The sequence below is a fragment of the Electrona antarctica genome, assembly GCF_951216825.1.
Source record: "Electrona antarctica genome assembly, chromosome: 3".
Lineage (NCBI taxonomy): Eukaryota > Metazoa > Chordata > Actinopteri > Myctophiformes > Myctophidae > Electrona > Electrona antarctica.
In genome coordinates, this window is record NC_136808.1 from 27,702,073 (window position 1) to 27,718,595 (window position 16,523).

At 45.4% G+C, this 16,523-nt stretch overlaps 1 protein-coding gene across 1 annotated transcript in view; it reads right to left on the minus strand.

Annotated features, from left to right (window-relative positions):
* Positions 1–16,523, minus strand: part of abhd17c (abhydrolase domain containing 17C, depalmitoylase) — a gene marked incomplete at its 3' end in the record, with an annotated part of 57,246 nt that overhangs the window by 15,277 nt on the left and 25,446 nt on the right. The window contains exon 3 of the mRNA XM_079496542.1: positions 1,500–1,679. Coding sequence (XP_079352668.1) covers positions 1,500–1,679 — 180 coding nt within the window. The remainder of the gene's footprint in view (positions 1–1,499; positions 1,680–16,523) is intronic.

Below are 16,523 nucleotides of genomic sequence, written 5' to 3' on the forward strand. Positions count from 1 at the left end.
TCCTTAGTAATTATTTGTTCGGCCTAAAATGTTGCGTTTGTTGTCATGATTTGTCACAACTCGAGTTGGCTTTGTCTGCAGCGTAAACGTCTTTAAATAAATACTTTTTGAAAAGCCTATGGAGAAAATGAACGGGGAATTCACTTCTGGGTCTCACGTCGTCATGAAAGGGGGCGGGACTGCAACGCTCTATTATAATGACTCAAAGATTAAATAATCTGCACATCGGCGCCCCCACCACCTCAGGACATTGTGGTACTGCAGCTAAAACAGCTTCAAAGACCAGAAAGAAATGACAAGGACTGGTTATATCAGAGTGGTGATTGAAGCTCAAAGCATTAGAAATAACTTTGAGAGACATGGACAATAAATTAAATATTAAAAACAGCTTTAAAATGCATGTTATTTCTGCTTTAAAACTGGTTATTATGGGCTTTATTCTATTTTATTTTGCTAGCTTTAATAATAATTTCTTCTTCTGTTTTCTACATGAATATAACCACATTTTAACCATATAAAATGAAATGGGAGTTAAATGCTGCAATTTGTAAAAAATGGTAAAATGTGGAACTCAGTGGAACTCATAAAATGTCCCTGGGACTTCATCCCTGCATCCCGGGACGCATTACATTGAAAACCTATTTACATCACTGGTAGTAATCCAGCAATCCAGTCAAACCCTAGTCAAACACACAGACTTCATTAGAGTGCAAATTTCAAATTGTACTTCTTTTATGTACTACTAATACTATTAACATTGAGGGACTGCAGTTTCTTCCAGCAGTGAAATGGCCCTTTAAGTTCCTCTTGACCCGATGCCCTCCTGCTTCACAACGAGGGCATCGGGTCAAGAGGAACTTAAAGAGGGCGATAAACCAACTGCTTGTTTAACATTGTTTAACCGTTTCCGCCCATCCGACGTGTCAGAACGTCCTAGGGGTCCCAATCGACGTGTGAGGACGTCTTAGCGCATCCTCAATGATACGGGGCGAGATAAGAATATTCTGAATTTATTCCTTTTTTTTTTGTCAGTTCGCCTTTCGGCTACCGTATGCTACACTCTAGGCAATTGTTAGCTTACCATTGACTTAGCCGTTAGCGCAGCGGAAAGAATGACTGGTCTCTCCTAATCCAGGGCGCTCTCCGTGGTGTTGAACGGATCGATATATACTGGCGCTTCATTTCTGCTCCTCATTCGTCTCTCCCGCAAAATATGAACGCTTTTTGGATCATATATCGTATAAACTAAAACGATCGCAATGTAAGCTAGCTATGTAAAGTAAACTTTTTTTAGTGGATTGTTTCCGGGTCATGGGTTTCCGAGTAAAAGCCGCCATGTTGTTCCGGCACCCCAGAGCTCCTATTTTGAAGGACTTCCGGTTAAGTGGAAGATAAACCAACTGCTTGTTTAACGTCGTTTAAGAGGAAGATAAACCAACGTTAACGTTGTCTAAGGAGAAGGCGTCAAAGCAGGTCTGGACTATAAGGGTGCAACTCACCTGGGGAACGCGTCGAAGCAGTAGGTCTTGCGCGTGTCCGGGAATGCCACCCGCAGCCCTGACATGAGCGGGGAGTGCAGAATGACCGCGGCGCACTCGTAGCGCGCTGCCAGGTCCACGGTGGGCACTGTGCCAATGCTCTGCCCGTACAGGATGATGTTCTCTGGAGTCACTCCATACCTGAGAGAGAGAGAGAGAGAGAGAGAGAGAGAGAGAGAGAGACAGAGACAGAGACAGACAGGAAAGATGGTCATGTTACATTCAAAATGTACATGGCAACCAATCAATGACAAACTTCGTCAACTACCTTCTGCCCTAAGCTATGATGACTAAAACTAAGACTAAATAGAAGAGATCCAGTAGAACTAAATGTTAGGGAGGGACTAGTGGAGAAGAGATCCAGTAGAACTAAATGTTAGGAGGGACTAGTGGAGAAGAGATCCAGTAGAACTAAATGTTAGGGAGGGGCTAGTGGAGAAGAGATCTAGTAGAACTAAATGTCAGGGAGGGACAAGTGGAGAAGAGATCCAGTAGAACTAAAAACGAGTCATTTTATTTGGTTGCTCTCGCGTGTTGCACTTTGACAATAGCAGATCTACAAGATCACAAGATGTTGTGGTGCGACCTCTTGCGAGCTTGTAGATCGGCTATTTTCAGCATGCAACAAAGTGTAGAATCAGCCATTACAATGCCATCAAGCCACCGCCAAAATGCATTTTTGAGGGGGAAAAAAACACTAAAACCTTACGATATTCAGTCGGCTAAAACTAGACTAAAACTAAATCTTTTTAGATGCAAAACTAAATGGATTTTATTCAAAAGACTGACTAATACTAAATCAAAATGTGCTGTCAAAGCCATCAAAGTTTAAAAGTGGTGGTGTAAAAGGCCAACGTTGGCGCGGGCGTCCGTGCGCATGAATAAGCTGTGGAGCCAGAGATACAAGCAGCCAGGTGTTTAGAATCACAGTGTAAATGACGATGGGATGACGGGAGCACTTGGGAGGGTGAGAGGCAACAACAGCTGATATGGCAGGAGAAAGAAGCTAGATAGATGGCAGAGCGGAGATAGAAGAGAAAATTAATTAGAGTTGTTGAGAGGGAGGAAGGTGGCTGGCTGTCTGCGTTGTTGAGAGGGAGAAAGGTGGCTGGCTGTCTGGGTAAACAGGAGATGAAGTGTCAGAGATCAGAGTTTTTTTGGCCACTGTCACTGAAGCAGAGAATGATGATACCCTCCATTATCGGCTGGAGATGACAGACGAAACATCATTAGACAAAACCAGAGAACAACAAGCCGTCAGACAGACTGCGATAAGAGACAAAAACAATGCAGGGGAGCCAAGGGACTTGCAAGCATTTTCCTCCCAAAACATACCCCAAGAAAACATCTCATCCACATCAGATAGTGTCTGTCTGGGCGATATGGGATAATAACTTATGAAGCTGTCAGTGCGCGTTAGCCTGCGTTGTTCTTGACAGCCACGTTCACGATAGGAATGGTGGCTGGCTGCGTCTACTATAGGCTGTTATGGCGGCCGTGAGCAGAGATGATGATGCAGGGAGCAGAGTTCAGAGTTTTATTAGGATCGCCGTTAGCAGAGCTGGTGCAGAAGAGCTAATCTTCTCCTGGGGTCCACACAGAACATTACAGGACAATGATATAGAAATAAAATAAGATATAAATGACAAAGCCAATTTCCCTCCAACAATTTCAACTTTCTCTGATTCCCCATTTTCTTGGAAGAGAGAAAAAGTTGGGGCCCCCTGATTGGCTGTTGCCGGGGGAAAAAAAGAGGGCAAAAATAAAAATAATAAAAAGGAACAGACCGGTGTTTTATTTTACTCTTAAAAGTGGAGCGGCCGAAGCTGTGACAGCTGTCTGACTTTTACAATGACACGTCAGGTATGCCCTATAAAAGATGCTGAGAGACATGGGGAGAGAGAGAGAGAGAGAGAAGAATTGGGGAGTGCATGTGGAGAGCACATTTCAGAATTATGGCTCCCACCCTCCCCTGGAGCTGTCAGCCACGGGGGAGTCTTGTCTAAAATGTATGAGGTTGGTTGGTGGGATGGTTGTACACACAGGATGGGAAAACATGGTTGATTTGTGACCGACCGGGGGGGCAGGCAGTGGTCAGGCTTTTCAGAGGGCTTATCCCTGCAAGGTGAAGAAGAGATGAAACAGGCCCTGATAGAGACATGTTTCTCTGGACATCTCCCCCTGACTCTGAGCCCTCCTGACACAGTGGAATGATAGAGGACATGTTTCTCTGGACATCTCCCACTGACTATGAGGAGGAGGCTTTCTACCCAAAGCCCTGACAAATGGAGTGGAATGAGGGATGAGGGAGTTGCCGATTAGATGGCACATGTTCAGCATTTGACATCTAACCCCGCACACACACGCACCCACACACACACGTGCACACAGAGAGCAGCACCAGATAAAAACATTCCAACAAAGACTGCTGGCTTTGGTGTGTGTGTGTGTGTGTTATCATAAAAATATATGATAACACATCATATATTTATGATGTGTATTTATGATGTGTCATCATATATTTAAAATAGCATAAATCTTCTTTAAGTGTCCAGGTACAACCCACTCAGGGAACCACGAGGCAGAGAATTGGAGCGATCTGAACGGACCCCAGAAAACATCTAAACGGAGCCGTGCGCTCTGCTCTGTGTTGCAGACAGACAATAGTCATGCTCCACAGTCCACACAGATATCGCTCCGACTCGCATCTTCCTTCACCTCAAAAAAATGAAAAAAAACAAAAACAAACATCTAGTGACGCACCGAATATTCGGCCGCAGAAAATATTGGGCAGAAAATGGCTAAAAATGCATTTTCGGCCTATTCGGTTTTGGCCCAAATTTATGTTGACCCCCAGGGCTGTGACCCTAACCCTAAGGGACAAGGATTTAGTTTGACCCCTAGAGCTGTGACCCATTCCTTTGGGACATGGATTTATTTTGACCCCTAGAGCTGTGACCCTAACCCTAAGGGACAAGGAATTATTCGGACCCCTACCTGGGCTAGACCTGTGCTACCCTGAGGGAACCACTGCCTTATATAAAGGATGTTGGGATAAGAGCTCGGTTGTGACTAATCTGACCCATCAGACAAATCCTGCAGTTCTCTTCCTGATCACAGCATCAAACAACAGAGGACAGAATCCTGCAGTTCTCTTCTTGATCACAGCATCAAACTACAACAGGGGGGGGGGGGGGGGGGGAGAAACAGGTTTTCAGGCCCGGACGGTTAGCTCACTACATCTCGGAAAAACAGAATCCATTCTTTTTGGGTCCAAACTCCAAACACACTCAGTAAAGTAAATGGAAATTCTTTCAAGGTCAGAGTTGACGACATAGTAATCTCCAGCAAAGAAGAGACTACATATCTTGGCTGTATTCTTGACAACAAACTGACAGGTGAAAGCATGACAACAAGGGTAATCAAAAAAGTAAACCAAAGAACAAGATTTCTGGGCAGAACTTCCTCGTTTGTCAACAAAAGTGCTCTCAAGACTCTAGCGGGAGCCCTAATTCAGCCCTACTTTGACTATGCTTGCACCTCTTGGTTCTCAAACATCCCTATGACACTAAAGACCAAGCTACAAACCTCCCAAAACAAACTAATTCGACTACTCCTCGGTCTGGGGCCCATGACCCATCTTTTTGCAATCCCCATTTTAATAGCCTCAGGGTGGCTCCTGGTAGAAAACAGAGTTAAGCAATTGAAATTGTGATTGACATTTAAAATTGTAAATGCAGCTTTGCCCACTATGCCCTCTGTACCTGCATACAAACTACCTAAAAAAGTGAGTGATTCCCACAGCCACAATACAAGAGGAAGCGAGAACAACGATCTGCTTCCACCCACTTTCAAAACAAACATGGGCAAATACTCCTTCTACAGCACTGCCACCCAAGTGTGGAATGCCCCGACTCCCTCCCTCAAAAAAGCAAATCCCTGGCGTCCTTTATAACAGGCCTGAAAATCCACCTTTCATCATGCCAAAGGGAGAGGAAATGCTTACCCCCCCACCTTAGTCTAGTGACTACCCCCACCTCCTTATAACCCCTTCTTTGTTCCCCAACCTGTACATATTTTTGGTATCATTACCTTTTACTTTTACGATGATTTGATTGGTTATTTTTCATGTCATGATTATGAATTGAATACCCAGGACCTGAATGGAAACAAGACCACAAGGACTTTTTTCGGTGATCCCATTGAACGTGTGTGTTTGACTGTACCCTATACTGGTTTACATTTCTGTTTGACTGTACCCTGTACCGATTCCATTTCTGCCAATAAAGTATTCAATCAATCAAAACCGTCTGGGCACCTAGGCTGCCAAGCCAGCCGGACGGCGTGCCACGGGATCGACTCCCGAGCCCGGCGGCCTTTGCCGTGTGTCACTCCCCATCTCTCTCCCCCATGTCCTGTCTAATTACTGTACCCTATCAATAACAGCAAAAAAAGTGTCTTCCCTGGGTCTCCGCCGGCCATGCGCTGACTGGTCTTTAATATCGGCATCAGTGCCAGCCTTTCCACAGCCATCCGAGGGGAAATCAGATGGTTTGGCCCAACATGTATTGTGGTTAAGTAGAGAGTCTAAAAAAGATTAAGCTAGTCCACTTGCCCTTCCACTTCCCAATGCCTGATTTATACTTGCAGGGAAAAAAAGAGAAGAGCGGCTATTTTTGGTGCGAGATATAAGATACATGCATCGTTGCAGTGATAGACTCACGAGACTCAACAGAAAACAGAGAAAACTGTATTTTTATAAAGCCTTTAAGCTTACGCTAAATCAGCGTAGTTGAAAATGAAGCCTGATTAATTCAGTGTCAATGTGTGGACATTATAATGAATGCAAGCCATACCATTAACGATTTCCGTCCGTAGGACGTCGCCACACATCCTAGGGGTCGCAATCGACGCGTACATACGACGTCCTCAGACGTCCTAGCGCATCCTCAATGATACGGGGTGAGATAAGAATATTCTGAATTTTTTCCTTTTTTTTTATTTGTCAGTTCGCCTTTCGGCTACCGTATGCTACACTCTAGGCAATTGTTAGCTTACCATTGACTTAGCTGTTAGCGCGGCGGAAAGAATGACTCGTCTCTCCTAATCCAGGGCACTCTCCGTGGTGTTGAACGGATCGATATACTGGCACTTCATTTCTGCTCCTCATTCGTCTCTCCCGCAAAATATGAACGCTTTTTGGATCATATATCGTATAAATTAAAACGATCGCAATGTAAGCTAGCAATGTAAAGTAAACTTTTTTTAGTGGATTGTTTCTGGGTCATGGGTTTCCGAGTAAAAGCGGCCATGTCTTTCCGGCACCCCAGAGCTCCTATTTTGAAGGACTTCCGGCACTGATTGTGTTAAAAATGTAGTGCCGTGACCACGCACGCACGCACGCACGCACGCACGCACGCACATGGTCAAATGCTCCCGCGCACATCTGAAATCTGTCGCGCACAGACACAGACGCTGGTGTAAAAAAAGAAATTGTGGGTTGTCTCCTGTCCGGGCCCCTCCTACGTCTCACCAGGTCCACTCCTGCTCTCACCAGGAGTAGAGCGAGGACCTGTGCGTTGCACCAGAGTCCCAGCACCAGACAGTTCATTCAGTTCATTCCTGGTTCCGCAGGGTCATGGTGCTGCCATTGGTTGGATACGATTTTGTCCACATTTCCATGACGTATTGATGGTGGTACCATTAGGAGAGATAACAGGCAAACGTTGATCAAAATAACATGAGTTAAAGATCCATTTGGGTCCATTTGGTTAGCAACTCTCCACCATTTAGCTGGGGGACCACCTGGAACCTTCTCAAGGACCACTGGTTGACTAATGTGGAGTGCGTTGCTCTGCAACGATGTGTGGAAAGGTAAGAGTGATGGTTCAAATCAGCTACGTTTTGAATTGACGATGGGGAAAGAAAACGGCTTCTAAAACGGGGTTGCCAGGACGGCCAGCTAAATGGACAGAAGCAAGTGTTGGATGTGAGCAAAACAACTTATTCTGGGCTAATCGGAGGAGCCGATCGTAAAACTTTAGGGAGAGCAAATTCTTTCTCAGGGAAAGAGAAACATTGTGTTTAGTGAAAACACTTGTTCAAACACTTTGAGACTCTGAATGGAAATCTACTGAGTGAATGTGTGCCAGTGAGAGAGAGAGAGAGACAGAGAGAGGCAGAATGAAAAAAGAAATGGAGAGAGAGAGAGAGAGCGAGCGAGGGTGCCATGTTTCCATATGCAAACTTGGATCATCGTGAAGAGTCTTGTGCACACATCCAATTTATGGAGCACTTGATAAATGGAAACAACATTGGGCCTAGCACGACATGGCAACCTTGAAGTCAATGCCAATGCGGATCTAGCTTCAAGTATGAGGGGTAATAGAAGGGCCTTTTTCCTTTTTCAGCTGAAAAGCATTCAACGCAGCAGCAACAGCAGAAACAGCAGCCTATTGGAATCGCAGATCAATACCCTTTGCCAGTAACACAATACAGACAATACATGTTTATTCAAAAGTCCAGTTCACAATAATGGAGAATGAGATGACTCATCCTAGTTCCCGACGGAAACTAAAAGCCTGGTTCATCATGACAAAAGACTCAAACTCAAACATATTGTTATTTGTTATCTATTAGAGACGTTAATAGATAACAGTTACGGTTAAACGATTAATCGCCGTTGAGAAATTCTTCAATTAAACTTAACAGTTAATCCAGAGGCTTCAGTACATACACAACAGCGCAGCTAGGATCCTGATGAGAGTGCGGAAATATGACCATATTACACCCACCCTCCGTTCTCTCCACTGGCTCCCCATCACCTTCAGGACTGAATACAAGATCTCCCTTCTCACACACCAGTGCATCTACGGAAATGCCCCCCCTACCTCAAAGAACTCATCGCCCACCGCCACTCGAAGCCTCCGCTCCTCCAACACCCATCTTCTCCCCGTCCCCCACACACAACCTCCGCACCATGGGCGACCGGGCCTTCTGCCACACAGCCCCTTGTCTGTGGAACTCTCTCCCTATTCACCTGAGAGCACCACAGCCCACTGACTCTTTTAAGAATGGACTCAAGGCCAACCTTTTTAAGAAAGCTTTTTCCTAAACATGTTTTACTGCTTATGATGTTGCTTACGCTTCTTTTATTGTATTTTATTTATTTTGCCATGCTTTTAACCTTGTAGCACTTTGAGATTCGTAAGAATGTAAAGCGCTTCATAAATAAAATGCATTATTATTATTATTATGCGGTTTTCTGTGAATGTAAAACTGAGCGTGTGTGGCCTCTGTTTTCCATGTGATGTGACAGACAAGACGGTGCACTTTACAGTTCATTTTATTCCTCATACAAAGATGCCATTGTCTGGCCCTGTCTCTCAGTCTCAAATGGTTATAACGCCGCTTATCAATGATCAATTAAAGAATAAATCGATAATTTGCATCACTATTAGCCGTGTATTGAAACAACCTTCAGATTCTACAGCCAGAAACCAAACATTCCAACAAACGCGAGTTATTATCCACAGCTTGTGGCCTCCGCAGAAAACCTAACATCTCAGTGAAGAATGGATAATATGTCCCGCTTCAGGAAAGCATTAATTCACCAGACATCATGTCATCCGTTTGCCTGTTTGGCTGTGATAAACAAACAGGCTATCTGAAAGTCCCAGCACTTGAAATGAAATACCTTTTAATACCACACTTGTCTTCTATTGTAAACAAACACGTCAAGACTGTAACAGTCTTATCAAAAATGCTAGCGTCATATTTGGGCTGATATCCATGCAGTGGCAACTCTTTTGCTAAAGTAAGTTAATTGTTCTCCCACACAATGTTTTTCTTTTCTAAGGGCCACTAAGGGCTCCTGAAATAATAAAAAACAGAGCCATAACAAAATTGCAAAATATTGTCGACCGTTAATCTTTCCACACAGACACAGGCCATCCGTCCGTTTCTAAATTCTCCAGTATTTTACCTCATGCATTTCCAGGCATCTTAACACACCATTAAACTAGTGCGTTATCAATGCACCCAGACAGACTCCAGCGAAGGTTGGCACATCATGGCAAAAAGAACAGATCTATAAGCCGACAACGTATCATGTAGAGCTGCATTTTACCATGTTGGACAAAAATAACAGATCTATAAGCACACCTATAGTCATGAAGTGTGGGTCATGACCGAAAGAATGATGATGCGAATACAAGAGGCTGAAATGAGTTTTCTTGGTCGGGTGGCTGGCATCTCCCTTAGAGATAGGGTGAGAAGTTCAGTCACACGAAAGAGACTCATGGGGCATCTGGTTAAGTGTCTCTCGGGATTCTCCCTGGGGAGGTCCTCGACGCACGTCCCACTGGGAGGAGACTCCGGGGCAGACCAAGGCGCAGTTGGAAGAAACACATCGACTCACTGGCCTTGGAACGTCTCAGGATCCTCCAGGAGGAAGTTACTAATGTTGCTCTGGAGAGGGAAGTCTGGAGCACTCTGGTGGAGCTGTTGCCCCCGCGACCCGACTACGGATAAGCGGTAGATGGATGGATGGATATTTTAAATTGATATAGATAACTTTTTTATTACAGATTTCCATTACTGTCATGTCTTCATAAAATGTTGCCTTGATGGGAAAGCGTCGCGATTGGATGAATCACATCCAATATAAACTGGATTGTGAACAAAATCACATGGAAGCTAAATGCAAGATCTTGAGATATCTGACTTTTGTGATAAAAACGTCCAAGCTGCCATCACATTTTCTTTCTATGAAACAATTTACCATTAAAACTTGTTATTTCACACTTTAATACTTGAATAAAAACAAATTGATTGAACTTTCAGTAGCCTGCAGATGCCCTCCTTATCAAGGCCGAGCACTGCATTGTGTATGCAAGCTGCAGCAGCACAACTCCACCAAGCCACAACAGTCTTCTGATCATATTCAGCAAAAACCTTGTTTGAACTTCTGATGACATTCATAACTGTCAGCAAGGGGGCATTAATAAGCACCTTCGATTAGCATGACTATGTGTAGCAGGCGGACGGCCCTGGCTGAGATGGTACTATAGCGTGATGCCTCAGGCAGGCAGGTGGATCCCCTGGAGGGAGGATGGTGATACCTCCGTTTCTCAGAGATGTGACGTCCAGTACCATTTCAAACATGCCAGTCTGCACTCTGCAGCAACAATACTGCTAAACAACAACCACACGGCTACAACTCCTTGTTCCTCATGAAAAGAGAGAGAGGCTTAAGTTGGAAGACTTGAATATTTGACAGCAGGAAATGATGGCCTCAAGCCAAACATGATATCGTTGGAGTGAGCGATGCAGTCGACATTCAAAGTTTAAAATCATCAAACGTGGTGTCAAAGCTAGGGCCCGAGGCTTAAGAGGGCCAATTACACATTTATTGAGGTGAAGTCACCTATCCCACTCTGTCCGATGGAATCCCCTTATTATAAACGTATAATTAAACATTGAAAACGTAACTTGTGTAACTTGTTATTGGGAGGGAAGCTGTTCTACAAATCAATTAACTTGAGTAACTCGTGAATGAGCTTGCCAAGCGCTTCGACAGTGATCTCCAAGCTCAGTTGGACAACCTAAAAACCCAACGAACCAAGCTAAGAAACAGTGTAACTGCCATGACCAAATCAGCTAAAAGTAACTTCATCAATGATAAAGCACAGGAAAACAAAAACAATACTTGTGAGCTCTGGAAGCTACTAAACAATCAACTAGGCTGCGGTCAGAAACTAAAAACCAGGTTTTCAAACATAAACATCAAATCGGACGACACTCTCATCACTGACAAGCTTGATGTGGCCAACCACTTGAATATCTTCTTTACAAACATAGCAACAACTCTGGTTAACAAACTGCCCTCCCACTCTGGGCTCTTTGGTGTAGAGCACATTAAAACCTTCTACAGAAACCTAGGTGTTTGTAAAGACGATTTTAAACTAGTTATGGTAACAACTGATGAGGTAATTAAGAAACTGAGTGCCCTCCAACCCCACACGGCCACTGGCCATGACAATATTCCCTCCAAATTTCTCAGAGACTCAGCCATCTCTATAGCTCCAATCATCACCCACATAGTAAACCTCTCCATCAAACAGGGACAGGTCCCCCAAGATTTCAAACTGGCCAAAGTAACCCCCTTGCACAAGAAAGGGAGTAAATTAGACCCCGGCAACTACCGCCCTATTTCTATTCTAAGCTCCATCTCGAAAGTGATGGAAAAAATAGTCTATGAACAGGTTGAAAAGTATCTTGCCACTAATAAATTAATGTACGAGTTCCAATCTGGCTTCAGAACGTCCCACTCCACTGACACATGCCTTCTCTATTTGAGCGACCACATTCGGCACAACCAAGGGACTAAATTATTTTTGCTCCTATGCCACCAAAATGTGGAACGCCCTACCAACAGTCATTAAGACATGCGAATCCCTTGACTCCTTCAAAACCGCTCTCAAAGGGCACCTACGGATGGCTGCAATTCGAAACTGGCCCCTGTAAAATCGGAATCCCTCAAACACGGACGCAAGGACAACACAAGAGACGGTCACGGCCACACAGTCAACTCAAGGTATGGCCACTGAGCCGACTTGGGGACCCAACGCAAGGACAACACAAGAGACGGTCACGGCCACACAGCCAACTCAAGGTACGGCCACGGAGCCGACTTGGGGACCCAACGCAAGGACAACACAAGAGACGGTCACGGCCACACAGCCAACTCAAGGTACGGCCACGGAGCCGACTTGGGGACCCAACGCAGCTCCTCCAAGGAAAACAAACAAATGAACGGAGCTGAACGTGAATCCCCCCCACCGCCCACCCCTTTTTTTCCCCTCACTGTATATGTTTCTTTTCCCTTTTTTCCTCCATTATGATGAATTCCTGTTCTGTTCTTTGTCTATATAGAAGTGTCTATTTGTACGTCTCTAAATGTTTTTGATGAATTGAACATGGTGGACCCTATTGGAAACAAATGTAATGCTTAATTGGGTCGTCCACTCAGTTAACAGCCTTTGTATTGAGTTTGTGCTTGAAATGTACTGTAATTCTGCAAACTGTTAATACATATTTCAATCAATCAATCAATGGGAGGGAAAGTGTTAATCCATCCCCATCCATCCATCTTCAACCGCTTAGCTGTAGTCGGGTTGCGGGGGCAACAGCTCACCAAGAGTGTTCCAGACTTCCCTTTCCAGAGCAACATTAGTGGCTTTCTCCTGGGGGATCCCAAGACGTTCCAAGCCCAGTGAGTCGATGGGCTTCCTCCAACTGTGCCTTGGTCTGCCCCGGGGTCTCCTCCCAGTGGGAAACTGTTAGTGATTTAAAGGAGCATTCAGTGATTTGGAAAAACCCCCGGTCCGCCCCGGTAACAAGATGTGCACACGCACAGGGTTAACTGGGGACAGGTAGGAACTCCTTATAGACGAATTCAGAAACGGGTCTCATGGTCGCAGCTTACGTATTTCCTGTATGCGGCGCTGACGTAGCTGCGGGGTAAACTCGCACCTCTTCTACTACAGTGAATGTAAAAGTGACTGATATTAGTCTGCCTCAAACGTTACTCTTTTACCTGCTTTTTACTACCACTAACATTACAAAGATAGTGGTAGATGTGTAGTTTATGGCTGCTCCAACAGTAGTGGCAACATAAAAAAAAAAAAAGAAACGTCAAAATATCCACCGTGGTGGCTGAGAGCAGAGCCATAGCGTAATGGTTGAGACTAAGCAGTGAAAGGTCCTGAAAGATACATAATGTCAGTCTTACCCAATACCCAATCTTTCTGTTTTATGAACACAATGCTGCTGTACTTTATACCTCATACTAAGCATTTAAAGTATGAGGTATAAAGTACAGCAGCATTAGCCAGAGGGACGGGGGGACAGGGGTGTCACGCTATGAGCACAAGGAGAAAGGAAGGGAGGAAGGGAACATAACGGAGCAGAGAGGGGTCACTGGGACGACGAGGGGTTTTATAGACTACCTTGAAAACCACTTGGCCCCTTGACCCGGTTGGGGACGAACATCAGTCACGTTGTTCAATTCTAGGAGCTTAACTTTCTAAGAACCTTCTAAGAAACGTGTGTGTGTGTGTGTGTGTGTGTGTGTGTGTGCGTGTGTGGACCCGTTACGTTCCAGAGCACAATGACAATAAACCGGCTCAAAGACCATCACTGAAGCTCCTTTCAAACGGGCAGCAATTAACGCGCCTAGTAATTTATTTTCAATGAGACCTAAGTTTTTTTTCTTTCTGTACGCACGGAGAAGTCGAGGGGCGACAACGCAAGGGTGTTTACGTGAGCGCGGTCCCGTGAAATTGTCGCGCGCGCTCGTTTCGAGCACACTGACCAGACTTGGATTCAGTTTTGCTTTTTTTTTTACGCTTGCGTTGTGGCACCCCTCATGAGCAGACGTCTGCGTTCATCGCTGCCCGTTCGAAAGGACCTTTATGTGGTGGTGGCCTGCCCCCCCCAAATCCTCCCAACACATTCTTACAGCTGGGAGGGATTATAAAAGTGGCCATAACCGACCCAACAGACAGCTCCACCAAGCCCGTCAGATTAGGCTAATTCTTCCAATTATTTTTCAGTAATAACCAAATCCATCCCGGACATGGCTTCGGTGTTCTCTTGTGCTTTTTTCTCTCAATAGGCAACAATAGCGGGGGTCAAATTAATTTAATATGATGATTGATAAAGTTAAGCCTCCCATCCTATGAATAATTTACCGTAATGTAATTAACGGTGCACAGTACAAAGCCAGGCGGCAGAGGGCCCGCTAAACCATTAGCATAAATGTTTAGCCTAATTTGTAGATGTCGCACCCTGCGCATTTAGAGGAAAGGAATGGAGTGCAGACTGCACTGGGATTTTACAATCTGGCACACTCTGTGAATATGCTAATACCAAACTACACCACCACCTTATGCTAATACCCAAACTACACCTCAGTCATGGCAGCCCCAGTTGTTGACACTAAGGGTTGCCCACCTGCCCCTGGCAGGTAAATAAAACACTAAGGGTTGCCCACCTGCCCCTGGCAGGTAAATAAAACACTAAGGGTTGCCCACCTGCCCCTGGCAGGTAAATAAAACACTACGGGTTGCCCACCTGCCCCAAATACAATATAACACTTTCAGGCCCACAGAGAACTTTAAATTAAAATAAAACGTCTTAACATCCTAACAAGGGGTCTGGGAAGGGAGTGCATTGCAACTTGCAAGGGGGGCTTTGATAAAACAGAGGTACGTTTGTCAACACTGATCACCCAGATAATTCATGCCATTCATTGCCGTATCGATACAGCAGCCTCTCGATCGATTCACCTATCGTCTGGATTTTCAATGGATATATTGCCATATCGATCCATTGAATGCACCACTATTGTAATGTAAAATAAGAGCACTGTTTACCTTGAATGTGATGTTTTCACTGTCGCTACACATTAAAAATAAAAGTGTGAACCCATAAGTCATATTCATAGCTATGTACTGTATTTGCCGTAACATTGAGGTATGACATTTTTTAACGCACAGCCTCAGAAAAAGTGTTGAATTGTACCTATAATTTTATAATGGACGATTTACTTTTACCGACGGGCTAGTACCTCTGAGACCGTTTGGTCTGATAGGTGGAGTTGGGCTGATATGGAGCCTGTGTGGTCTGAAAGGTGGAGTTGGGCTGATATGGAGCCTGTGTGGTCTGAAAGGTGGAGTTGGGCTGATATGGAGCCTGTGTGGTCTGAAAGGTGGAGCTGGGCTGATATGGAGCCTGTGTGGTCTGAAAGGTGGAGTTGGGCTGATATGGAGCCTGTGTGGTCTGAAAGGTGGAGTTGGGCTGATATGGAGCCTGTGTGGTCTGAAAGGTGGAGTTGGGCTGATATGGAGCCTGTGTGGTCTGAAAGGTGGAGTTGGGCTGATATGGAGCCTGTGTGGTCTGAAAGGTGGAGCTGGGCTGATATGGAGCCTGTGTGGTCTGAAAGGTGGAGCTGGGCTGATATGGAGCCTGTGTGGTCTGAAAGGTGGAGTTGGGCTGATATGGAGCCTGTGTGGTCTGAAAGGTGGAGTTGGGCTGATATTATATGGAGTCTGTGTGGTCTGAAAGGTGGAGTTGGGCTGATATTATATGGAGTCTGTGTGGTCTGAAAGGTGGAGTTGGGCTGATATGGAGCCTGTGTGGTCTGAAAGGTGGAGTTGGGCTGATATGGAGCCTGTGTGGTCTGAAAGGTGGAGTTGGGCTGATATGGAGCCTGTGTGGTCTGAAAGGTGGAGTTGGGCTGATATGGAGCCTGTGTGGTCTGAAAGGTGGAGCTGGGCTGATATTATATGGAGCCTGTGTGGTCTGAAAGGTGGAGTTGGGCTGATATGGAGCCTGTGTGGTCTGAAAGGTGGAGTTGGGCTGATATGGAGCCTGTGTGGTCTGAAAGGTGGAGTTGGGCTGATATGGAGCCTGTGTGGTCTGAAAGGTGGAGCTGGGCTGATATGGAGCCTGTGTGGTCTGAAAGGTGGAGTTGGGCTGATATGGAGCCTGTGTGGTCTGAAAGGTGGAGCTGGGCTGATATGGAGCCTGTGTGGTCTGAAAGGTGGAGCTGGGCTGATATTATATGGAGCCTGTGTGGTCTGAAAGGTGGAGCTGGGCTGATATTATATGGAGCCTGTGTGGTCTGAAAGGTGGAGCTGGGCTGATATGGAGCCTGTGTGGTCTGAAAGGTAGACTGGGCTGATATGGAGCCTGTGTGGTCTGAAAGGTGGAGTTGGGCTGATATGGAGCCTGTGTGGTCTGAAAGGTGGAGTTGGGCTGATATGGAGCCTGTGTGGTCTGAAAGGTGGAGTTGGGCTGATATGGAGCCTGTGTGGTCTGAAAGGTGGAGCTGGGCTGATATTATGTGGAGCCTGTGTGGTCTGAAAGGTGGAGTTGGGCTGATATGGAGCCTGTGTGGTCTGAAAGGTGGAGTTGGGC